The following is a 26,457-nucleotide window of genomic DNA, read 5'->3' on the forward strand; positions in this document are numbered from 1 at the left end:
ACATATTACATGTCACACGACTAACATTACCTTCCTCAACACCCGAAGGTGGTACAATATATGACTGCCGAAGGGGTGCGACCCAACCGTCGCGACTCTAACTACCTACCCGTCGGCTAACTAACTATTGATAATTAACATTACTAACTATACACTTTTTCCCGATAACAGAAAGTGCATCAGCAACTAAATTATTTTTTCCCTTGACATATACAATATCAAAATCATATGCTTGTAGTCTACTAACCCACTTCTATTGCTTGTCATTAAGATACTTCTGGTTCATGAAATACTTGATGCTATTGTAGTCCGTTTTGGTGATGATTTTACCTCCCACTAGATACAGTCCGAATTTGGCTAGGTCATTCATGATAGCCAACATCTCCCTATCATAAATATAACTCTTCTCTACAACTCTTAATTTTCTTCTCTCAAATGCTATAAAGTGCTTCTCTTGCATCATAACAATTCCAATCCCCTCTTGAAGCATCACACTCCAACTCAAAAGGTTTGGAGAAATTTGGTATTGCCAACATAGAACATGTAGGCATCACCTGTTTGAAGTGCTCGAAACACCTTTGTGCTGAACCAGACCATTCAAAAACTCCCTTCTTGTCAAGTTTGTAAGAGGAGTTGCAGTTTGTGAGAAACCCTTAACAATTCTTCTATAAAAACTGCGCAAACCAAAGAATCCCTTAAGCTAAGTGAGATTTGTATTGAGTAGGCCATCAACAATAGGCTTGATCTTCTTAAGGTCAACTCTCACCCACTTTGCACTAATGATGTGACCAAGGTAGAGAAGCTTTGTCATACTAAAATCACATTTGGACTCCTTAGCATATAGAGACACACTCCCCAAAATGCTCAAGACCTCAAGATGTCTCATATGCTCTTCCCATGTCTTACTAAAAATCGGGATATCATCAAAAAATATCAATACAAATTTCCTCAACCATTTTTTGAATGCTTGATTCATGCAACTCTAGAAAGTAGTTGGTGCATTTGTCAAACCAAAGGGCTTCACCAGAAACTCGAAGTGTGTAAAGTGACATCTGAAAGTTGTCTTCTCTATGTCCACTTTCCTCATACGAATCTAATGATAGCCTAATCTCAAATCTATCTCCGAAAAGTAGCAAGCTCCATGCAACTCATCAATTCTAGGAATGTGATACCTATTTCTTATTCTCTTCTTATTAAGTGCCCTATAATCAATGCACATCGACATTATCCCATTCTTCTTCTTCTTCACTAGAGCTACTACTGATGCAAATTGGCTTTTGCTAGATCTAATGTGCCCCATCTCTAGTAATTCGTTAATGGCCTCCTCCATCTCATCCTTATGTCTCTTAAGATGGTCTATAAGGTGTAGTAATCATTGATTTGGAACCCTCCTCCAGCTCTATAACATGCTCTATTCCTCTCTTTGGTAGTACACAATATGAAATACTCACAAACACCTCACTATGCATTGATAGCAACTTTTGAATATCAAGATAAGACACTCTACTGCCCACTCTACCTGATCATGTCTAATCAATTGCTCCATCCTCTTAAAGGATACAACTCTAGGACCCCCATTTGATAGTTCTCGGAGCACTATCTTCTTCCCATTGGATTCAAACTTCATTTCCATTTTTTGCAAGTTGAAAGAGAACTCTACAAGAGATAACATCGAATGCATCCCTCAAACCACAATGGTGTCCCCAATACTAATCACATAATTCATACTTCTATTCAAAATTCCCCTACTATATGCTCATATTAGAAATCTTACAAGTACAAGAGAGTTTGTACCCATCAGATGCTATGACCTTAAATCTATCATGCTCCTCTTATTTGTAAGCCTCTCCTAACCACAAAACCCTCATCAATAAAGTTATGAGTGGTACACGCATAAATAAGAGTTATGATTCGCTGCCCCTGTAACACACCTCACAACTTAAATGTAACTACCTTTTATACACTACAAAGTTGGGCAATGGTATCATTACTTTTTTGCTCTTCTTTAGATGAGCTTTCCCCATCATTGCTCTCTAAATCTAATTGTTGTTCTAATTTTTCTGATGCAGATTCTTCAACAGAAAAGTACTCCAGTTGCTTAGCTTTTGCCTTCACATTGCAATTGTGAGATGGGTCCCAAGGTTCTCTACAATGGAAGCACGATTTCTTACTCTAAAGATCATTAAATCGCTTGCTATCCAATCTATTAGAATCATTACATGTCTAATGTAATTCCCTATGAAATTGTTTCTTGTCCTTATCCTTTCTTTGAGGGAATCCCTTTGACTGAAATTTGCTTCTAGACGTAGAAGCCTCCATATCTCTAGCCTTCTTGATGGCTTCCTGCAAGGTAGGTGGATTGAGATCTTTAATCCAACCTCTCAACAGATCTATCAAGCCATCCATAAAAAGTACCATGAATCTCCTCTCCAAAATGTCTATGTAAAATCCCCAATGGATTTCTAGTATTGTCCCCTAATGGGACCCTCTTATATTCTGTCATAGAATCACAATTTCAGTACATAGAGATAACAATAGAAGGACACTAATGTCAACTAAAGCTTAGTCTGGAACAGATTAGTCAACATTTCCATTATGCCTTGATAGATTATATATTCAGCATTCTTATATATTGCATAGTTATATGAAGGATTCAACAACCCTTTCTCTCCCTACACTAGTTCCCATTATGGAGCTCAAGGAGAAACACCTAAGGCGCCTCGAGTCTATCCCTCTCCAACAAGGCCAAAGAGCACCAAGAACCTTGTCAACTTGGCCTCTCAGCCCACATTCACGGTCGGCGTACCTGCTGGAGCCTAGTGCTCTTGCTTCCTTATATTCTCCCTCCATAATTGGATGGTGAGATTGAAAGGTCTTACAAACTCCATCATATAATTTACGTAATCGTCATATGAACAGCTAGTTAAAGAAAGGCATCATTAAACTGTCATTATGTTATATTACATTATCAGTATTATGTTGACAACATCATATTGTCAGCATTATATTATATTAAGAACCTTATACTATATCATTATATTAACAGCATTATATTACATCATATTATTAGCATTCAGATCAAAATTCTTTCCTTTATCATTCTATTCCTTATTTTGGATCAGATGCTATTCCATTTCATTGAGCCTCCCTGGTTCAATTCAGGTCTCCTTCAATCTGCAGATTCTACCTTTCAAATCTGCTCCACAGTATATATTCATGTCTGTGATAATAATATGTTGATGTCTTCTGTAGTGCTTTATTTATATCGGCTGTAATGATGTCTCGGTCTGATTTCTATTATCCCTATTCGATTCAGTTGCTTGTTTGCAGATTAAATTATTATTTCTGTTCTATTGCTCCTCCCTGCATTGATGTTTAACATCCCTTTATATGCTACGAAGAGATGGGAGGATGGGGTTGCGATCCTTCATTGTCTTCAACAAATCACCCCACTTTATTTAGACAAATCAAACTTTCTTTATTGCTGCCTTATGTGGGACCCTTAGAGGATCGGGGCCCACTACTATTTGATATTGATAGTAATTTATTTCATTAATCATTTCATGAATATAATCCATTAATAAATACTAATCAATTAATAATAATTTCAGATATTAATTAATAAATAAATAAATATTAATTAACTAATAATAATATTAAATAAACACATTAATAAATATTAACTAATTAGTAATAATTGTTACATTTATTTCATATTCAAATTAAATATTAAATCATCCACTAATTAACAGTAATTTAATCGCTACGATTAGGTTATATTCATTGATTAGGGAAAAAATATGATGATCAAAGACGGGGCATGACATTTCTCTCCAATTTTTTTAAACTTTTCCTTTTGAATATTTTGTCAAAGAGTTGGCAGAAGTATCTTTCCAAATTTGTAAGAATAATGGCAAATGTTTCACACATGTATTTAAGAAGATTTATTTGCTCAAAATTGAATGAAGAATCAATAACTGACATTTATATTTGGCAAACAAATGAAATGACAACTTCTTCATTAACCAAAGAAGAATTTCAAGAACAGTAATGGAACAAGCTGACCTTCACTGTCAGTTCTAAACTGTATGTCCTTGTCCAAATCTTCTCCCTTATAATATATCATATATGTAGCAGACCAGGAATGACTTGCAGAACTCAGAGATTAAACAGTAGTAACTAAAACACATAGGGGTCTGAGAATACATTACAGAAGTACAACTACAAAATTATATCTCCCCAATAATGACTTAAAGGAGCACCCAAAATGCTTGATGTTTGTTGTCTTAATGAATCTGAACTGAGTTCCAAACATTCGCCTCAATGAAGGACCATTTGTAGACCCAAACAGACAACGTATTTCCAGAAGACTTCAGAGTTGCATTTCCATTGCTCTGGGTATTACATAGTATATTCTCGTTCCAATGGAAGATACGAATACATCAATACCTCTAAATCTATATCATCCAACTACCATAGATATTCATCAAAACTCATAGAATCCACTCCAAGCTCTTAAGTTCTTTCATATCCTCAGGTTGTATAAACCTATGCCAAGGAACCAGGTCAATGTAATGAAAGAATATCCTATGTGATGATATCACTAGCAGACCCATCTATCTCCTAAAGCTCACATTTTGGCTGTATTATCCACGCTAAGAGAGTCCCATGACTAAGGAAAACTCTCACGCTGAAGCCAAGCACTACACCACATCTCACGGCACCAAAGCAAATGAATACTATGCAGATATAATAATCCCACCTTAACAAAACCTAACGCCAATAGCAGAAATCACACCAAGGTATAGAGTTCTATGAACTCAAAAACTGACCTGCGATTGGAGAAAAGGAACTGCACAAGATAAATGCCAAGCAATCACCACTATCATTCAACCAACCGTTTCTCAATCAGCAGTTTATGTTATGAATAAGAAATGGTAGAAAACTTAGTATCTTCAATTTCAATTACAAATAGTGACTCAACATGCACTTGGAAGATTCACACCATCACTACCGGAAGCCATGACAAAACAAAAATAGTGTCTCACGCCAAGAATCATACAACCTACACCAAAAGATAACCCCTCATGCCAAAAATATGAAGCACAACAAGAATCCAAATGCCGTGCAGCTGTTCATCTTCTCATGAAAAAGCAAAGACAACCCATAGCTTCCATAATGCAAGAAGGAATTAAAGAGAGAATTCCTGACCACCAAACCAATTTTCATGCCAAGTAAAATAATTAATCATATGTATTCATTCACCACACTAAACAAGCTCACAATGGAATGTTAAACACCACGCCAAGCAAAGATCTCAGTAAAATATTGATTTCTAATTCACCAATGAATTGCTTAACTAATAGAGCCCACTATGGCATCCAAAACAGCTTATAATTATTCAATAAAATAGCTTGATTTCCTCTTCACAAGGGGCCACGCTCAAAACTCCATAATATTAAATAATACCTTTTAAACCCTCAAGGAATATGAATTCCAATTAAAACTTATTCCATAATGATGTTTAATATCATATTGCAAAGAATTCTATGAAATCACAGAACCTCCATATACTGCAATTTTGTCTCAGAATGAGACTTCACAAAATTTCCCTCGATTTGTTGAAGTACAGATGTGAAATCTGAATGACCAGCTAGGGAAGAATCTTTCACCCCCGACACTGATCTTCCCAAGAGAGTTTTTGTCCTCGAGAGGCTCAGATGGATCAAATCCAAACTCCAGAACCACAAGGGTTAAGAACCATGAAAATGAATAAACTCAACATGCCTCAAATGAGTCTCTCACTGCTCTTTTATAAAACTTCTGAGAAACTCTTTGAATTCTCCTTTTCAACTTCCTTCTCCTTCGTCCACCAAGCATCCAAATATGTACTTTTCTCTTGAACTATAATATATTTCAACAACTTTTATTTTATTTTATTTTGGTAAAAAGAACCTTATATTAGATAGAAATCAAAGTCTACATATTCGACTGTGCCAAGCCTGAAAGCTATTAGTCCAAGCCTGGGCAATGTAAAAAAGAACACACAGTAGAATTCATTGGGATAAATCAGAATCTAGAAGCTTTCTCAGATCCTCTTGAAGCTTGGTCAAACACTACTGAGGGGGCAAACCATAACAGAGAAGGTTGTGATTATCACAAACCCAATTAGATATCAAGACAAATTTTGCTGCACTCACATTATCTTCAATGTTCTTAATGTTTTTAATGCTTCATAAAGGCTTTAAATTTTTTGGATTTTTTAAGTGGCATTTTGGAACGTTTTACCTATTTCCCCATTTAAGTTACAGTTAAAAATGTGGTGGGCGGAATCATGTCTTAATTTTTACTGGAACTATTGATCATTTGCATAAATAAATAATAACATCCACTTCACTTTGAAAAACAATGCAACGAGGAAAAGAGGCATATTAATATTTCTATTATTTCATTTGGGTAAGTAAAAAATTGTCAAGCATAATGTTAATGCTTCACATTTCAAAAGTCATTCACGAGTCAAGCAAAGAAAGAAATTGCAGGCATACAAGGATAGTCTAATTTTTCTATTATGTTAATTACACAAAATAACATTAATTTATTACAAAAAAAATAGACCAATTTTAAATGGAATGAATACTAGAAAAAACAATAAATTTAGGCATCACTCTCATTTTCCGAATACCTGATGAAATTGCTCCACCTCTTTCAATGCTGAAATCATGCGTTGAACTTTTCGACCTGCATTTCTATCCATCATGTAGTCTAGAGAGCCTACCTGTATAGAAAATATTTAATTTATATCATGTGCTTAAACCATCTTACAAACCTTCTAGTAATGCATAGCTTGAGTTTAGAAGCCTTGAAGAACAATGACATTCTGACAAAAAACACAAAGCAAATGGTAAAGCACAAAAACAAATAAATAAGAAACCAAGAGATGATTAGGCTCAACTCTCAAAATATAACCTCAGAAAACAAACTCACAACTAAATCTTTGATGAATGATTTACCAGAAAAATATATGCAGCAAACATATAACTACAAAAAATATTCCTCCAAATTGAAGTTCAGTTCCACAAATCTACATTTACTTACATATATAGATTCAAAAAAGTTTTGAAGAGCACATTGATGTGGGTGTTTTGCATAACCTTTAAAAATTAATCCTAAATCGGTACAATAGAATTCTATCAATTTAATCTACGTTTTTTTATATAAATTGTTCTTATAATTTAATCTCTATTCTTTTTAATAGATTGTTTTTTATATATAAATGTAAAATACAACAATTTATTAAAAAAAACATTTACATTGTTCTATAACTATTATTAAAAAGAATATAGATTATTCATTATTGTATAATTGTATTTGATATCGCAATGTGTTTGGGCATGAAACTTGTTAATATCGCCTATAGAAATTTTTCCTTCCCGGTATTTTGTGAATTTAGCCTAAAATAACATATACAAATCTGAAATGTACACAAAATGATGAGCCCATAAACTGTGCATTTTTGTTAAACATGTAGCAAGTAACATGCGAAAGCTATGAACTCTACAAATCCTAAAGCGCTGATGGAAACTAACTGAAATTTTACAATGGGAAAGAGTTTAACTTTTAATATAGATCAATAAAAATTTGTTTGAAATCTATTGGAAATCGATTAAAACTATTCGCGTCAGCGACGGTGCAAATCCTATTGCCGTGCCCTATTCCTGTCGTCGTGCCCTATTCGCATTGGCAACAGTGCAAATCCTTTCCTCGTCGCAACAAAAGACAAAATATGAAACCAAAATTAGGTTTTTGACAGTTTTAGACTTTTAGTAACCTTCATTACTTTTTAGTGCCGATTTTTTCCGTGAGTTTTTGCGATTTTTGGCGATTTTCTGGGGTTCTAATCGCTGCGCGTTTTTACAAAACTCGATGCCAAGTTTAACCGCAAGTGACTCGCAACCATCTAGGGCTCGCGAGTCTTTTAAAAAAGAACAGAGTTTTTCATCTATGTATCAAAGAATAATATAAAATAAAAAGAAATGTAAAATATAGTGGACGACTCTAATAGTACCTTTTGATAGGTAGCGAATTGATTAATGAAGGTTGTGAAAATATTAAGACAAAAGAGCAACCTTGTGGATAAATACATTACTATGTCGTAATTGGAAGTATCGATTCAGTTTGAGAGAGATGGACACTTAAACGGATGGCAGGGATTACTCTACAGTCATTAACCTGATATAAGATACGGTTATCATTATATTTAAGTGGACACATAACAAATTTGTTAATATGTGAAAGGTTGCGATTAAAGATAAATTAAGGAAAACAATTTCAAAGAGGCAAGAGTCGTGTCTCTTTAGACACCCTTCCTGATCATATAATAAGACAACCCAACTCATTTCAATAGGGCATGGATCAAGTATATATATCTTTCAATATCCAGTTCGGATTTGCCCTTGGAGGAGCGGTCATTCATCATCGGGTCTTCAAGAAGCTTTTTGACTAATACATATCAAGGAGTCATTCATTAGTAGATCCAAGAATTCAATGCTTAAAGCCTGATTGCAGAACCAAGGAAATAATACTATCAACTGTTTGGGTCAGACTCGATTAAACTTCAGGGGATGATTACGATAGGTTATACATATATCTGATTACTAAGGCAGCCTAGTACGGGTCAAGATTCCCTCACATACATTTAAGTGTTGAATCAAGGACGTCAATGATATTAATACTTATATATTATAACACCAACAGCATATCAAATATGTCACTCTCACATTGATTAGCATTATTTATGGTTATTTTACGTATTATTAGAGAATTTGTGGGAAGAAGTCCATTGCAATTGACCTCTATAAGTTATCGTCCCTATTTTCTAAGTTGTAACATAAGGGGACATTACAAGTGGTATCAGAGCATATTCCTGTCAACCTAGGAAGGGCCCTAGTTAATGCAATTGAGTCAGCGAGTTGTAAGAACTTTAGAAAGAGAGAAAAAGAAAACCTCTTTAGCCATGGAACAGGAATTTAGAAACTTTATGGAAAAAACTGCCCAAGCACTCCAAAACATTACATCAACTATAAATGATCTCAAATCAAATCACGAAAATAGAAGGGACAGGTCACCAAGCCCATCAGAAGGAAATGACAGAGCTACCCAAGAATCTACCCATAGAATCAATATGCACTCTTTTTTTATTGGAGAAGAAACCCCTGAAGATGATGGAGGAACTCATATCTCTAGGTTAAGGGAGCTTGTTGTAGAATATGCAAGATTGGACCCTAAAATCAGGAGGAGCATTCCCTTTTCTGAATATTGTAGAGCAGATTCTAGTAGGAGTCATAAAGAGAGGAAAGCCCAACCTAACCGTGAGACACAAAGAAAAGTAGGAAAGCTAACCATTCCCACTTTGATGGAACCGGGAAAGTTACAGCTCAATCATGGCTTCAAAACTTGGAGACCTACCTTTCTCTTTGCCCTATGAAAGAGAAGGATGCCATAAAATTTGCTATATTACACTTGAAGGGTACCGCCCATGAATGGTGACATAATGGTCTCATCAAACAAGACCACAAAAATATCAAAACATATGACACTTTTAAAGAGAGGCTCATTGAAAGGTTTGACCACACTCATCCCCAAAAGTACTTCAAAGATCTTATGAGGATTAGACAAAAAGGGACCCTTGAGGAGTACATTTCAGAATTCCAGGGGCTAGTTGTTATGGTCCCCGGAATATCCGAGGATAGACTTATCTACCTATTCATAGAAGGATTGAATGATGCAACCCAAGGGCTAGTAAGCGCCTTTGAACCTCCTACTCTCCAAAAGGCAATTCTTAAGGCCACAAGACTCAACTCTGCCCAAAAAAGTCACCACAAGAGAGTACCACCAAAAGATAGTCATTTTGAAGAAGAAGATGAACGCAAGAAACCATATCTTTCTTACAATGACCGGGAGGAATTGAAGAAAAAGGGCCTTTGCTTTGATTGCAAAGAGAAGTGGAAAGAAGGTCACACCTGTAGCCGAGATCCAAGGAAGGACAATATAAGGAGAAAATGTTATGTATGCCATGAACAATGGAACACGGAGCATCAATGCCAAGCCAGAGATGAATTAAAGAAGAAGAGTCTATGTTTCAAATGCAAAGAACCATGGAACTATAACCATCAATGCAAAAGAGGACACATACATAAGATAGAAGAAGACTGTGATGGAGAAACATCCAGCAAGAAAACAAGGCATTCTTAGTGAATGTCAGGGACATTCTTAGTGAATGTCAAGGGCACTCTTAGTGAGTGCTAGGAACATTCTTAGTGAATGTTTGGGGCACTCTTAGCAAGTGCCAGGAGCATTCTTAGTGAGTGCTAAGGACATTCTTAGTTAATGTAGGGGATACTCTTAGTGAGTGTCAAGAACCTAACAATATATGTTTCCATGTGTATACTCTGTGTTTGCATATGTTTGCTCTGTGTTTTATGTGTATTCTCTGTGTCTGTTTCATGTCTGATGTATTTTCAGCATGTTTACTCCATGTGTATTTCCAAATCCATTTCATATTAAGAATCATTTTGAACACTCCATGATCATTGCTTGAGGACAAGCAATCTTGAGTGGGGGAGACTGTAATGTCCCCACTTTGAAAAAGAATTTAATAATAAATAATAATACAATTAAAATATAAATATATAACTTATATTTATTAATATTATTTTCATATTTATCAAATAATAATATAAAACAAAAAGAAATGTAAAATATAGTGGACGACTCTAATAGTGCCTTTTGATAGGTAGCAACTTGATTAATGAAGGTTGTGAATATATTAAGACAAAAGAGCAACCGTGTGGATAAATACATTACTATGTCATAATTGGAAGTAACGATTCAGTTTGAGAGAGGACACTTAAACAGATGACAGGGATTACTCTACAATCATTAACCTAATATAAGATACAGTTATGATTATATTTAAGTGGACACATAACAAATTTGTTAATATGTGAAAGGTTGCGATTAAAGATAAATTAAGGAAAACAATTTCAAAGAGGCAAGAATCGTGTCCCTTTAGACACCCTTCCTGATTATATAATAAGATAACCCAACTCATTTCAATAGGGTATGGATCAAGTATATATATCTTTCCATATCCAGTTCAGATTTGCCCTTGGAGGAGCGGTCATTCATCATTGGGTCTTCAAGAAGTTTTCTGATTAATACATATCAAGGAGTCATTCATTAGTAGATCCAAGAATTCACTGCTTAAAGCCTGATTGCAGAACCAAGGAAATAATACTGTCAACTGTTTGGGTCAGACTGGATCAAACTTCAGGGGATGATTACGATAGGTTATACACATATCTGATTACTAAGGCAGCCTAGTATGGGTCAAGATTCCCTCACATACATTTAAGTGTTGAATCAGGGATGTCAATGATATTCATACTTATATATTATAACACCAACAGCATATCAAATCTGTCATTTATGGTTATTTTTCGTATTATTAGAGAATTTGTGGGAAGAAGTCCATTGCAATTGACCTCTATAAGTTATTGTCCCTATTTTCTAAGTTGTAACATAAGGGGACATTACAGAAGATAGCACCGTTCTTGTGTAGTTGTTGAATTTGGCGAAACAAGAGTTGGCTTTAAATTCCACTTTTGCAATTTTTGTCTCCATAGTTCATAGGATTAGATTAGGATTAGAACTATCTTCCTAAACCCTCATTCTTTTGCCTTTTTTTTCCAAGTCTTGATAGAAGTAAGATCAATAGAACTTATTGAAAAATCGTTCCAAAAAAAACGAAAATCAAAAATCAGTAGAATCACAACAATTGTGTAAGTCCCCCTTGAGATTACCAACAAATCACAACAAACCAACTGAGACTATCTGTATGAATTTGGGAACCTTGGAGTCATCTTTGTGATCACACAATCCATCTGTTTAGCACATAGAAGATTTTGATCAAGAGAGAATAGGATATCTCTGGGTATTTTATTCTAAGTTGAGCGTGCATAAAAATCACACCAACACTAAGGAGATTTTCCCACTCAGAAACAATTATTTGTCTCAAGGGTGCAAATTGACACACAATTCAATGATGGAAGATTAGAACACCACGTTGCCATTAATGGGATGCTTAAGTTCCTAACACAAGTTGTTTCCATGCAAGCTTGAAGATGACATTTCAATAGATTTTCTGGGATTTCAACTTGTTCCAAACGCAACATTGTTAACAACCTATTCTCAATTGATTTTTGCAGGGATTCAACAACCAAACAAAGTGCTATATATACCAATTCGTCTTCCAAAACAAAGGTGGATCATTCTCTCATTTCCATGTGACTACAACACAAAAGAACTAGGATTCCAAGACTTGCAAGTCTAGTTGCCATTAGACCAACTCATTTTGCAAATCATGAAGAGCTACATAGCATATAGTAGACTTCTGTAATTGGATGTCTCCTTGGCCAATTGTTGATCTTTAGGAAGTCTTACAAACGACAAGGTCTGATAGATTCTTCTTCGCCAAGAGTTTTCTCTCACTACAATTGTTGGTGTGAATGTAATATTGATTTGATGAGTGTCACAAGACTTTGATACATTGTAAATGTTATTTGTAATGGTCTTTCCACTATGGCATATGGTAGTTGTCAAATCACATCTCTTTTGTCATTTCTGCATGTTGTGTGCTCTAGTAATCTTGACTCTATAACCCAATATAAGGTTCTGGTCCTCGAAGTGTTTGACCCTCTATACATGTAGTACCCCTGCCCTAATCAATTTCTAATCTCGGTTTGACCTTGGTTAGTTTATCATAATATAATGTTATCGTCAGATGTTTTGATTTTAGTGCATATCTGTTAATGTGGTTTTTGCACCAATTCGTATGCAAGTTATTAATTCTCCTATTTTGTGTTATTATCTCAAGCTAACGCTTTCATTAAGTTTATATATGTATGCATGTATGACTCTTGGTTGCAGGAGATTTCAGGTACAGTACCGCATGGGTGCGAGGTTCATCTCCACCTGGAATTTGCAGGTTTGAGTTTACCTCTTTGATCCTTAGAGTTGGATTAGGTGGTCGTAAGACCCTCGTTTGACCATAGTCTTGCTCAAGAGAGCATCGTCAGTCATCGTCAGTATTCCCTTTGGTTGGGTTTGCGGGTCGTCTGTTTGTTTGGCGTTCTTGGGTTGCGTGTTTGGTGTGTGTGGTTAAATTGAGTAATTAATCCTTAATCTTTAAATCGATTAAATGCATGTTTTTGCATTAGTATTTTGGGGACCAAATTCAATGGGCTCCCTTTTTATGTGATCAATCATTAATTGAAGTGCTCGATTCAGTTTGGTAGCAAGTGCAATTAAATGGTTAAATTTAAATATTAAATGTATTATGTTTATGCCTATGAAAAGAAAGATTTTAATTTAACTGAAATAGAATTAACTTAAACTTGTTGGCATTTTGGAAATAGAAAGGTTAATTTCAGTTATTTGAGAAAATCAATTTTAAATTGAAAAGCAAGTTAAATTTATTGATATAGTTGGAAAAGAAAGATTTTTGTGATTTATTTTAAATAAAAATTTTAAATCCAAAATAAAAATTTTGGTCAAACTTTTCCCATTTAACCTAGACCTTTGGAAAAATATGGGGACGAATATTTTTGGAAAAATATTTTTTGGGAAAACATTCTTGGATGGAAAATTTGGGGGTTTTGGGAAGAAAGGGGAATTTCTTGAGCTGAAGAATGGGGCTCTTCTTCAATCTTGCCAGGATTGCTGAGCCAGGTAGGCCTCTGGTTAATTTCATTGATTTCCTTGTTCTAAAGAAATCGTTTTGGATTTTTAAGAAATTTGTGTGTGAAGAGGGAAAAATCTCATTTATTTGGGGAAAATGAATCAGATGCAAGTTTATTTCCAATCTAAACCCCTTCTTGTTGTTTCCATTCCAAGTTTAGTTTTTGGTTACTCTGATTGTTTTTAAAATCAAAAATAAAATTGAGATTGGCTGTTTGCAATGGAAATTGGTTTAGATTCCAAATTTATGCTTTCAAATTCAAACTTTAATCAGATAAATCTGCTTGGGTTTGAATAATGGATGTTAATCCTTATTGTTTTGTCAGTATGGTGTTGTTTTGGAGAGTTTTTCCTTCCTAAATCTGGGTATTTGAAAATATTGGAAACCCATGCTTTCTGGAAATAAAATAAAAATTTTATGTAAAGTCACTGGGACTGTATTTTTTTTATTTATTGTGTGTTTAACAGTAATTATTGTTAAAAATAAAAATTAAAAAAAAAAAAAAAAAAAAGGGATTAATGCCTAACCCCAACCACGTGGGAGAGTTTCCCCCACCACGTGGAAGGGGTGTTGCGTGTCCCCTTTGGGCAGCAGCGCTCCCCAAGGGGTGTTGCGTGCTCCCTTTGGGGGCAACAGCGCTCCCCATGGGGTGCTGCGTGCTCCCGTTGGGAAGCAGCGCTTCCCCAAGGGGCAGCGTGAGCTCCCAAAGGGGGGGGGCCACGTGGGTGGGTCCACGTGGGTACCCTCCCCTATGTATGATTTTTTTTTATAAAAAGAAAAAAAGAAACGTTTTTTTTATATATTTTTTTTATAATAAAAAAATATATATATATAATATTTTATTTACTTTAATGTTAATTTTTAATTAAGTTTCTTTAATTATGATTTAAATGTTTATTAAGTAATAAATTATTACTAATTTGTTATTAATTATTTGTATAAGGGAAAACATACAATAATTAATATTCAAATTTTTATTTTATTATTAATGAATATTTTTCTAATTAATTACTTGATTTGTTAATAGTGTTATTAATTATTAATTTGTTATATTTTATTAATCATGGATTAATAATGCATATATTAATTAATAGTTGATTCTGGCATTTTTCTATATGCGTAAGGGAATAATTGTTAAGATTTGGAACGGACTATCCTACTTGGATTCCTTATATGTGTATATTTCATTAATCAAAAAAGTGTAACTTGGTTCTGGATAGATGAACTTGGAGAAAATTATTTTTGAACCAATATGACAACAATGTTTAATTGAAGATTAGATATCATATTTAGTCGGTTAATGGTTGTTTAATTATACTTATGTGAAATTGGTTTAAGAACTCATAATGGTGTATTTATGTACGATTCGATGCAATGAACCTTAGAGAGTTGGAAAATCAAGAACAACCTATACTTAGATTATGTAGGTAACTACAATCTAACTTAGATTATTTAGAAAACTTGATCGACATTTAATGTTTAAATCAATTCAGAAAAGATTGTATCTTCTGGTTATTGCCTATGCGAGTTTAAATTTTTGTATTCGCTTTTGCTTAAGTAATGGCAAGTCGTGCTTTATTTGATTGGACCTTGTCGTATGGTTGATTTGGATACCTGTTTCAGTCCTCGGTTCCGAGTTGACTGTCGTATTGTGGTGGTGTCGTAGTTGGTCATATCCTTTATGTGGGTGTCGAATGATGATTCGTGGTTGACCATAGTTGGTCAGGTCTCTGGTTAGAGCATCGTCAGTAAGTGTACCTCTTTTGAGTCGTGTTTGACCAAATGGTTGTTCCCTCCTTTTTGAACTCCGTTTGCTTGACCATGTGTATTCCTTGGTTTCTGAGGTCGCTTGAGTATAGTCTAGTGTCGTATGGGAAAGTGGCTTTCGATTGGGGGCTGCACCCAAAGTGGCTGTTGGGTAACCCGTCGAAAGTGAGTCTAATAAGTGATAACCTAACAGTAGATTAGAATGTTAATCTCTAAGTAAGATAATTGTGCCTCACACATGGGACGAGTGCTAACACAGACTCGACGTGCTATGAGAAGGCCTGAAATGGCAAACCATCATCCTTGTCTTCGCGAAAGGATGTGTGGGTCCACATGAGGCTTGGATGGGCCGGAGGTTTGGACTAGGTGGCCAGGGTAACCCAGAGTATGGGGCCGGAACCTATGAAGACCTGCCATGGTAACCATACCAGTTTGTGTGATGACACTTGTCCCTACGTTCGCTAGTGTGTTGTTGTATTGTCTGATAGGAGCACGTTTGTGGGTCGTCCTATTGTTTATGCCCTTGTGAGTACCTGGTCTCATGTTAGACCTTGGGTTGCGATGACTCAGTTTTGTGATGTCCTAATGGACCTTTGTATTAGCTTCGATTATGTTCAGCTGGATCCTTTCCTTTCCAGGGATCGTTTATGTATTTATTGACCGATGTGGTCGTTTGTATATTGATTATGTTTCGCCTTGATGGCAGGATTGTAAATTATGAGAACCTCATGTATTCGTAACTTTATTATTTATCAGAAGGGTCTTGCAGTTGAGCAGACCCGGAGATGTAGACCTTTAGGGGTGAACTCCGAGATCATCTTGGTGTTATGTGATGTTTTTATTCTTATGTTTCATGTTTAGTGTTAGCATGTATGAATTGACATATTGATAAAATGTATAAGTGGATAAGATGGAATTAATTTTAAATGCATGTATGCAGTCCTCTCTTGGATGCAGTAAATTGGATCATGAATGAATGTAGCTTAGTATAATAAATTACATTCAGTTATTGTTAAGGAAATTAAGTATGCATGGGAAGATCTCATTAGCTTATGATGAAATTAAAGTGTGTTATTAAATTAGATGCATGGCTTATATTTTTATGAAAAGCTTGAATGTAAGGTATGAATGAATCATTATGGATAAACATTAGCATGTGATTCATATTTTCCTCTTCTGAAAGAAATTACCCTTGTTTAAGAATTATCTCGTTATAAGATAATCAGCTTATTGGATTTATTAGTGTGAGTTAAGTGAATTGTGGAATTAAGTAATCACGTTGGGAAATTCTTGAGGTGTTAGTTGATGTCTTCCACTATGTAATCTGAATCTTTTATATCTCGGTGTATCTTAATGTTGTGTTTATCTTTAAAAAAAAAATTATTGCACTCTATTCTTGTGTTATGGCTTTATCCCTTCGGGGTTTCCTGCCAGGGCATTACAATACACTTAAAATGAATAATATCTTTAATTAGTAGTTTAGGAGTAGGAAGTAAGATTGTATGCATTTCATGATTCAACATTTCACTAAGAAAGCCTTGAAGGATTTCACCTTAAGAGAATCATGTCTTTCACACCCACATCTTGCAGTCTTGCAATGATGATGTCTTTATTAGCTTAATAGAGGTCAGATGTGCAATAGGTTAGTCCATGGTCTAGTGACAACTTTTCAAACCATGTCTACATTAGATACTACTACACTTGTTTCAACTTGTTTATCCTCACTTGTGTTTAAATCTTGTTCAAGGTTACCTCTAAGAATACCCTTTTGGGTGCAACTAAGCCCAAAGTCCAAGAGAAATTATCCACTGTCAACAATTGGCCTATCATCACTAATTCTTTGTTGATAAGCCAATCTATCTACCTTCAAGAACGACATATCCTTGACCTTGTAGTGGATTTATCCTATAATAGTGTGAACAGCAATTTTGACACCCCAAAAGTTCCAAATTCAAGATTTTGTAAAAACGTATTGCTGAGCGCAGATTTCAAGAGTTTCATCTACAAATAAGACCTAGAGTTTAAAAGCATCCAACTTTGCAATTTTTTGGAGATGGCAAGAGTTTGTAAGTGCACCATCAAAAAAAATTCAGATTCAAGTCACCAATATTGTATGGTTAGTCATTAGTGGTCACCAACATTTCAAGTTTCTTCAAAGGATCAGTCATAGTTAAAATGAAGGAGCTACATTAGAACCACTAAGAGGGGACTGTCCATGCATTGAACTAGCTATTTTTTATTGTTGCTATTATGGAGGATCACTGTTCTTAGATAAATTTCTAGGTCTATTTAGAAGCATCCTAGTTTAGAACTTCTTGTTGTAGACGATCTTTTATGGGCAGTTTCTGTATTTTGAGCTTGTGTCAATTGCAAGAAATTTGTTTTTAGCATAGGAACTTCAATATTAATTTTATTTATCTTTAATAAATTATACATGCAGAATATTATAAACACTTCTAAGTTCTATATGCACTCAGATTTTTAGCCAATGGTGATGTTACACCTAATTGCTTTTGCAGTTACTGTTAAGCTTCTTGTGTTATCTTATGTGTTGATTTGGCATATTGATTAGAAATTAATGATTGTTGCAGGCTTTTTATTGCAGTTTTAAACAACATGATTGTAGTAGATTTCTATGTGATTTACATTCAAATTATCAAGTATTGTCTATTGTTTTCAAACTAATTCAATTCTTATATTATAGTTATTCTTTCTGGTATCAGATTTTAGTGAAAAAGTGCGTGTGTGTGTGTGTGTGTGTTTAATGTCATAGATTTAAGTTGTCCATGTTAATCAAAAAGATATTAAATCTGTCTGTGTGTGTGTGTGTGTGTTTAATGGCATAGATTAAGTTGTTCATGTTAGTCAAAAAGATATTAAATCTCTCATTGTGATGTAGAAGTGTTGGTTCGACTTGTGCCCATACCTAGGAACAAAATGGCAAGCATTTCCTTTAGGTTGTCTGTTTTGCATACTGTTATATTGTTCATACTTTAAAAAAGCAAGGTTGATCCTCATCGGTTCTAGAGTTATGCTTAGTATTTGGTTACAAGGTAGCTTTCCTTTCTAATTTGAAGAAGTCTTATCATTACACATTTTATTTTGTGTTGTCAAAAAAAAGGGCAAATTCAAAGACTAACTAGGTTTTCCATATTGGTATTAGGGCCTCTGAGTTTGACATTGTTTGACCTAATCGGTAACCCGATGATGGTCTTTGTTTGCAAAGTGATGAACCATTGTAGTTACCTAACACTTGTGAGATAATTGACCAATGTTTCAATGCAATGTTAAATGAAAGTGTTAGTTTTGGACAAGTCAAATTCATTTTCCATTGCTTGCACATACAAGTGAAATGATCCATCATAGACCCAAGCATGAAGCTACTTAAGCAGATAGTTAGAATGTAGAACCTAAGATTAGCGCACTCCCAAAACCTTTAGAGCCATGGGTGGCAGGGAAAGAAAACTATCCTCCCCCTAGGCCAATAGAATTAGAGATTTTATTGATATAACAAGACATCAAGCCTAGCATGTCTCTGAAACAAGATTTAAAATGTTGAGATACCATGACCAATCTATTGGGCAAGAATGAAATTTACATAGCGAAATGACACCCAGCCCTTCATGTGGCAACGTACTCTCTTTGGCAACTCATGGTAGTAGAAGAATGCAACCAAAAAGAGAAGAAATCACTAGAGAACTAATGAAGGTACACCCCCCTGAGTGTAAAGGGAAACGATTTGGGACAAAGGCCAAAGCTTGGTTGGTAGGAATGCAATGATGTTTTGGACTCAAAATGTTCTTCAATAATGGTAAGGCCAAGTTGGCAATCTTCCAACTAACAAAAGAAGCCTCCTTGTCGTGGGACTACTAGGAGCACATAAATAACCAAGACAAACACAATTGCATAGGAGAATTTTGAAGAGTTGCTCTGCAAGCATTATTTATTTGATACTTATCATACAAACTAGATTAATGGATTCTAATTGCTTAGCCAAGATATCATGTCAGTAGTGGAATAAGACTCCCAATTTATATGTGTCCTCAAATATGTAGGTTAGATTAGTGATGAACCCACCAAGCTAAACTGATACATCAATGACCTTCCTTCCACAATCAGGGTCATAGTATCCACCTTAGAGCTTGTGACTTTGATACCTTCTGGAAAGCCTGGTTAGGCAAAGGACAAGATAATAGTACGAACCCCACAGCGGAAAAATCATAATTGGAAAGACAACCTTTCAACACTATCAAATGAAAATCATTTCACCTCACCCTATGTTGGGTTTGAATACCACCAAAACTAGCAACTGTGCAGTGCAAGAATTCAGATGCAATGTCCATGGAAACAAAAGACCAACCATGGAAATTCCTAAGAAACATGGCAGCCAAAGTCAATGATCACAACATTACCAGAACAATGATGATCACAACAGTAGGACAAACAACATCACAAGGCTAAACTGTGTGGCATCTCTAACAAGAGAAATTCTACTGCATCCTTGAGTGTTAGGAACACACTACTAAGGAGTTGTCCACACATATTCAGACAACGCCTACCACCAGTATTAGAAAGTTTCAGATCAGAAGGCAGCATTGTACCCAACAATCAAATTCATGCAATAGTACAAATTCACCAAGTAAAACATCAAACAACAATGATAGAAGCTACAGATAAAATCAAACCCATTTTTGTATCTGTTTTGATTTACCCAAGTGCTATTCAGTATTTTGTATCACCTATTGTTTATAATGGTGTGGATTGGCAAGCCCGTAATAGGACAACCTAGGTAGCACTGAAATGGCATCAAATGTTAATCAATCCATTGATAGTTTGGTAAAGGGTTCCTGATTGATCCTAGGGGATCATAATACAAAGGCAAACTTGTAATACACAATGCTTGAAACATGTGTAGTAATCAAGATGGACTAGTTGAAGGCCAAAAAACTACCATCAACTGTTTCATACAAAATTGTAAGACATCTAGATGACAATTAGGAGACGGTGGTAATACAAGGAATTAGCAGACATAATTCTTTGAGATTTGTTTATACTAACAAAAAAGGTGGACTGACTCTAGACAAGTAACCAATCCTACAAAAGATTTCAAATGTTTTTGCCAAGGATCTCCCTGAATTGCCCCTAGAGAGGGAAATTTAGTTCCCATAGACTTGGTGTAGGGCACAAAACCTTTTTCAAAGGCCCATATAAGATGGCCGCACCTAAGTTGCATATGCTTTTTGCCCAAAATTGATGAACAATTCAACAAGATGTGTGATGCACATAGCTTCTCTAGAAATGGATCTTAAATTGGGATATCACCAAATGTAAATCAAGGAAGGTGATATACCAAAAACAAACCATTGCACAAGAAATGGCCATTATGAATTTGTAGCTTTGCCCTTTGATGTTACTTATACACCCTTCATGTTAATGAGCATCATGAATAATGTTTTCCAATAAAAACTAAAGACCAAATTGTGCTCTTTTTCTAGATACCATTCTAATTTGTTCTAAAACTGACGAAGAACATAAGGAAAACCTGAGAATAATTATGTGCTGTTTTAGAGAACATCAGCTATATGGAAAGTTGTAAAAGAACAATTTCTTTTAGAAGGCTGTGGAGTATCCAGGAAACATTATCCTCAAAAAAGGTATGGTGGTCAATCTAACCAAGATTAGCAACATTTTTTATATTAGTCTATGCCCAAAAAAATAGCACAAATCAGAAGTTCCATGGACTGGCCAATTACTATTGGAGATTTGTAGAGAATTTCTTCAGATTGCAAATTTGATTCTTCTTTTCTAGGGAAAGGTAAGACAATTTCTTTGGAGTGAGCGGCAGGAAGAGAATACCTCTACTAATATGCAGATATTCTTTCTATGTTTCTTATGTATTGTCTATTTATAATAATTTTATGAACTCTACAATTTTATGGGATTCCCATCTATGCTATAATTATGAAATATTGAACAATAGCATCTAAAATCAATATTTACTATTCAAACCCTTAAACAAAAAGATAAACACCTCACACCAAAATCAACCACTACTACAAAAAAACTAAATATAATTTATTGTCAAATAGCAGCACCAAATATAGATGCAAGATGATTCATGATTGAACTCTAACCAACACATGTAAATGCTGAAATTTGATATAAATGATTTGTTGATGGCAAAAACTTGCTCTAGAATGTTGAGTGTATCCTATCCTCTCTTGAATAAGGAGATCTCTAATGCTGCTCAGACTGATCATAGGAGATAACCTCAAGGTTCCAACTGTCAGGTCTTGACTTGCTAAGGATAACTCAGTGGTTGATGTGATTTGCTGGTAAACACAAGGGGACTAATGCATTTGACAAGATGGTTTGTGTCTCGTATGGCATTCTGATGATACTTTTACTTCTCAAACTAGAGAAAATAAAAGGCAAAGGGACAAGGTTTAGAGATCCTAGGGACAATGACATCAATGGTTGATGTTGTAGATACACAAATTTCAAATAAAACTAGTTCCTGCTCAGCCAGAGATAGATTCACAACTCCACAGGAATAGTGCAAGCTCCAAGAGAAAGTAAAAGATTTTCAGACCACGAACATTTCTTTGGATACCCAATTCTAGTGCAATCCAAAACAAATACTCATAGTTGAACTAAGAACAACAATAGGCTCAAACTAGCCATGCATAGAGACTTACAGTCAGCAAGCCTCCAATGGTATGAACCTAAAATCAAATCAAATACCCTCACACTTCACCATTAAGATCATTGAACTTCAACTAGCTAGATGAAGAGAAACCATGCAAACAAGTTAGGGCAATTGGCAAAACACCATATTTCAATGCTTTATTCATTTGCTCCAACTGCCATTACAAAAAATTTTGTCCACCAATCCTACTCTATTCTATTTCTACTTCTAACTACTGCTACTTCTAAAATCCTAACTGTCTAACTCTAAAATTCTAACTTTTCTAACCACTTTACAATGAGAGAGGCACTGGCCTTTTATAGATTTTACATTCTGAATCAATGGCTAGGATTCCATTCATCCAATGGCTCTAATTTGCCTTCTAGAAGTTCTGGCAGCTTTCTGGTTAATGATTTCAACAACCTCCAACTACCCTTTCAGCTACCTACAACTGTTTTCAATTAACCTCACTAGAAGACAAAATTTCCCTGGGCTCGAGGCACAAAAAGGTTAGTCTGGTCGCTGGGAAATAACTAACTTGGGGCCCCTTTTAGATTGTATTAAACTAAGCCCACAGCAATTGCTTTTGCAATAAGTTTACTTTCTGTTATTTCCAGCTGTTCATTTTCTATTTCTACATACTCCTATAGCATTTTGTGCAAGCACCTGCCTTCAATATCATGCCCTGCCTTTCAACTTGTTGCCGGTGGTGGTGGTAAGGGTCCTTGCTTATCCAACCCTTCTTGCTTCGCCCTTGGGCTCCATTGACATCTTCAAGGTGCTGGCATGGAATTCATTCTTTGGCTTTATCCTAGGAATCTTCCGAACAGTAGCATCGCAGAGCCTTCTTTGTTCAAAGCATCTACGCATGACCTACTGTAATGGACACCCCCTGTTCGGCACTAAAGTTATGTCCTGTTTACTTAGTGTAATTTTGTCAAACAGTTGGCTTGCAAGCTGACTACTGGATTTTTTTTGGTTCTTGATTTGCAATAGGATAAATTGGATAAGCTGATATATTATTGTAAAGCTTTCAAAGTTTATTCAATATTAAAACAACCAGACATATCAAATACCAAAAACAAGAAGATTAATGCTGATGGTATTTATTTAATTCCAACTTCAAGCATACAAATCAGATCTGAAGAGCATTACAGACTATATGATAATAAACAAATTCAAACCTGAACTCCACAAGTATAGAACCTGCTGAAACACTGTTCACACACTGTAGCTGCACTATTCACGGCACTGTAGCATTTTTACTATTCACGCGGCACTGTAGCAAAACACTATTCACGCAGAACTGTAGCAAATCACTATTCACGCGGTACTGTAGCAAAACACTATTCACGCGGCACTGTAGCAAAACACTATTCACGCGGCACTGTAGCAAAAACACTATTCACTCGGTACTATAGCAAAACCACTATCTTCAAATCTGCACTTTCAAACCCCTGTAAAAACTTCATGCGAGAGCACCAGATGAAGCCCAATGTGTTTCCTGAATGAAAACACCATTAATCCTCCTGACTGTGTCTTTCAACAGCGAAGAGAATGCTAGCAAAGAGGGATTCCGTCCTCCAAGCCCAATAATCAGATCTCTACGAAATCCAACAGCATAACATTAATCTCATCCCAGCATACCCCAAAAGAGAGCTCTCAACCTCCATTTATATCTTCTTCCTGGATGCAAAACACTTCATTTCCTGAATGTGGGATAATACATTTTAGAATAAAATATTATTTCCCACAATGTACACATTAAAGGGAACTTTTAATATTTTAAACATTACTTTATATTCCCAACCTTATAATATAACGATAAAGTTAAATATTTAATTTAACTTTACACTTTATCGTTAAACATTAAAACATTGTTGATAATCTCTTTAAATCATTGTCGCCTTCAAACGATTTTACTGATAATTATGCCAACCAGGGAAACACTAAAAATTTCAAGTCACTGCTTGGGGACTAACTTACTATAAATAGTAAGTGTCTAGAAACCCTGTCAAAGCAACACTGATTGGCCTGAAACTGAAAACACCTAGGCCAAAACACCTCAGGATCCCACCAATGTCCTTGTTAGCCTTCGGGACCATGTCAAAATAGGCTAACGACACCCCATATCATGTTGCGCTAAAAAGGGGACATTACAGTCCGCCCCCCTTGAAATTGCTTGTCCTCAAGCAAATTCGGTCCTGAATGTTGCAATACCTGCTCATTCTCCCATGTAGCATCCTCATCTGGCAAGTCTCTCCATTTCACCAAGTATTCCTTAACGATTCTGTTCCTGAGTGTCCTTTCCCTGACATCCAGAATAGCTTCGGGTACTAACACAAGCTTCCCCTCCTCATCCAAAGGGGGTAAATCTGCAGAAGGCACTACACTCTGACCAATGGCTTTCTTAAGCCTAGACACATGAAACACATTGTGCACCCGACTGCCCTCTGGAAGCTCAAGCTCATAGGCGACTTCACCCACTCTGCGAATCACCCTGTAGGGACCATAAAATCTAGGCTTCAACTTTTCAGCTCCGCTCTTCTTGAGTGATGACTGTCTATATGGTTGTACCCTCAAATACACCATGTCACCAACCTCAAAACTACGCTCCACCCTATGTTGATCGGCATACAACTTTTGCTGATTCTGTGCCTGCTGTATATTCTCCTTGAGCGCCCTCAAGATGTCCTGACTATCCTGCAATGAGTCTCGGGCTTTGGGTACTTTGCTATCCCCCAAGGCTATGTCAACAAAGCTCGGCGCCTCATAGCCATAAAGTGCCATGAAGGGTGTCATCCTGATAGACATATGATATGTCGTGTTGTAACAATATTCCCCCATGTGTAACCATCTCACCCAGGCCCTCTGTTGTGCAGTCACATAATTTCGCAGATAACCCTCAACCCACTTATTCACAATCTCTGTCTGACCATCCGTCTGTGGATGATAACTAGTGCTGGGTGTGAGCTCCGTACCACACAACTGAAAGAGCTCCTGCCAAAAAGCACTCAAAACTCTGCTATCCCGATCACTCACTATAAACCTGGGCAACCCATGCAATCTGAATATCTCCTTGTAAAAGAGGTCTGCCACCTGCGCTGCTGTGTAAGTAGATGGTATAGCGAAGAAATGGGCAAACTTTGTCAAGCGGTCTACCACAACATATATACAATCTCGCCCTTGCACTTTAGGTAGTCCGGTGATGAAGTCCATGGATATGCTTTCCCACTTCCTATCTGGAATGGGCAAAGGCTGAAGCAACCCTGCAGGAAAAGTGTGCTCTCCCTTATTCTGCTGACATACTGCACACTCCTTCACATATCTCTGCACATCATCCTTAAGTCCCCTCCAAGTAAACCTTTCACGGATCTGCCTGTAAGTTTTGAAGATCCCAGGATGTCCAGCTGTAGGCGCATCATGGAACGCCCTTAAAATTTCCCCCTTGAACAGTGATGTAGGAATCAAATAAATCCTATCCTGAAATCTGATCAATCCATCCAACACCATATACCTATCATCCTGTATGGTACCTGCAACTATCCTAGAAGCCCAAGTATCCCCTGCATACTCTGCTACAATCCGATCTCTCCAATCCCCTGAAATCTCAACTAGAACACAAACATGTGGTCTCCTGGATAAAGCATCGGCCACCACATTCTTCTTCCCTTTGACAAACTCTATGTCAAAATCATAAGCCTGCAATTTAGTGATCCATTTTTGCTGCCTGTCATTAAGATCACGCTGGCTCATGAAATATTTTATGCTATTGTGATCAGTTTTGATCACAAACCGTCCACCTACTAAGTATGATCGGAATTTGGCCAATGCATGCATTATGGCCAACATCTCCCTGTCATAGATAGAATAGCTCCTCTCAACACCTCGGAGCTTCCTACTCTCGAATGCAATGGGATGTTTCTCCTGCATCAATACTGCCCCTATCCCATCACCTGAAGCATCACACTGAAGTTCAAATGGCTTCGTGAAATCTGGTAGAGCTAAAACCGGACAAGATGACATCACTTGTTTGAAGTGGTCAAAACATCGCTGCGCTGCTTCTGTCCATACGAAGGCTCCCTTTTTAGTGAGGTCTGTCAAAGGTGCTGCAGTCTGTGAAAACCCCTTAACAAACCTCCTGTAAAACCCGCATAAACCAAAGAACCCCTTAAGCTGTGTGAGGTTCGTGGGAGTAGGCCAA

General features: G+C 36.1%; 1 protein-coding gene across 3 annotated transcripts in view; it reads right to left on the reverse strand.

The window, feature by feature from the left end:
* Positions 1 to 26,457, reverse strand: part of LOC131072079 (uncharacterized) — a 358,141-nt gene that overhangs the window by 290,488 nt on the left and 41,196 nt on the right. For all 3 annotated transcript variants that reach the window (XM_058008113.2, XM_058008112.2, XM_058008114.2), the window contains exon 8: positions 6,683 to 6,775. In XM_058008113.2, coding sequence (XP_057864096.2) covers positions 6,683 to 6,775 — 93 coding nt within the window. The remainder of the gene's footprint in view (positions 1 to 6,682; positions 6,776 to 26,457) is intronic.

This window comes from Cryptomeria japonica, chromosome 3 (assembly GCF_030272615.1).
Source record: "Cryptomeria japonica chromosome 3, Sugi_1.0, whole genome shotgun sequence".
NCBI lineage: Eukaryota > Viridiplantae > Streptophyta > Pinopsida > Cupressales > Cupressaceae > Cryptomeria > Cryptomeria japonica.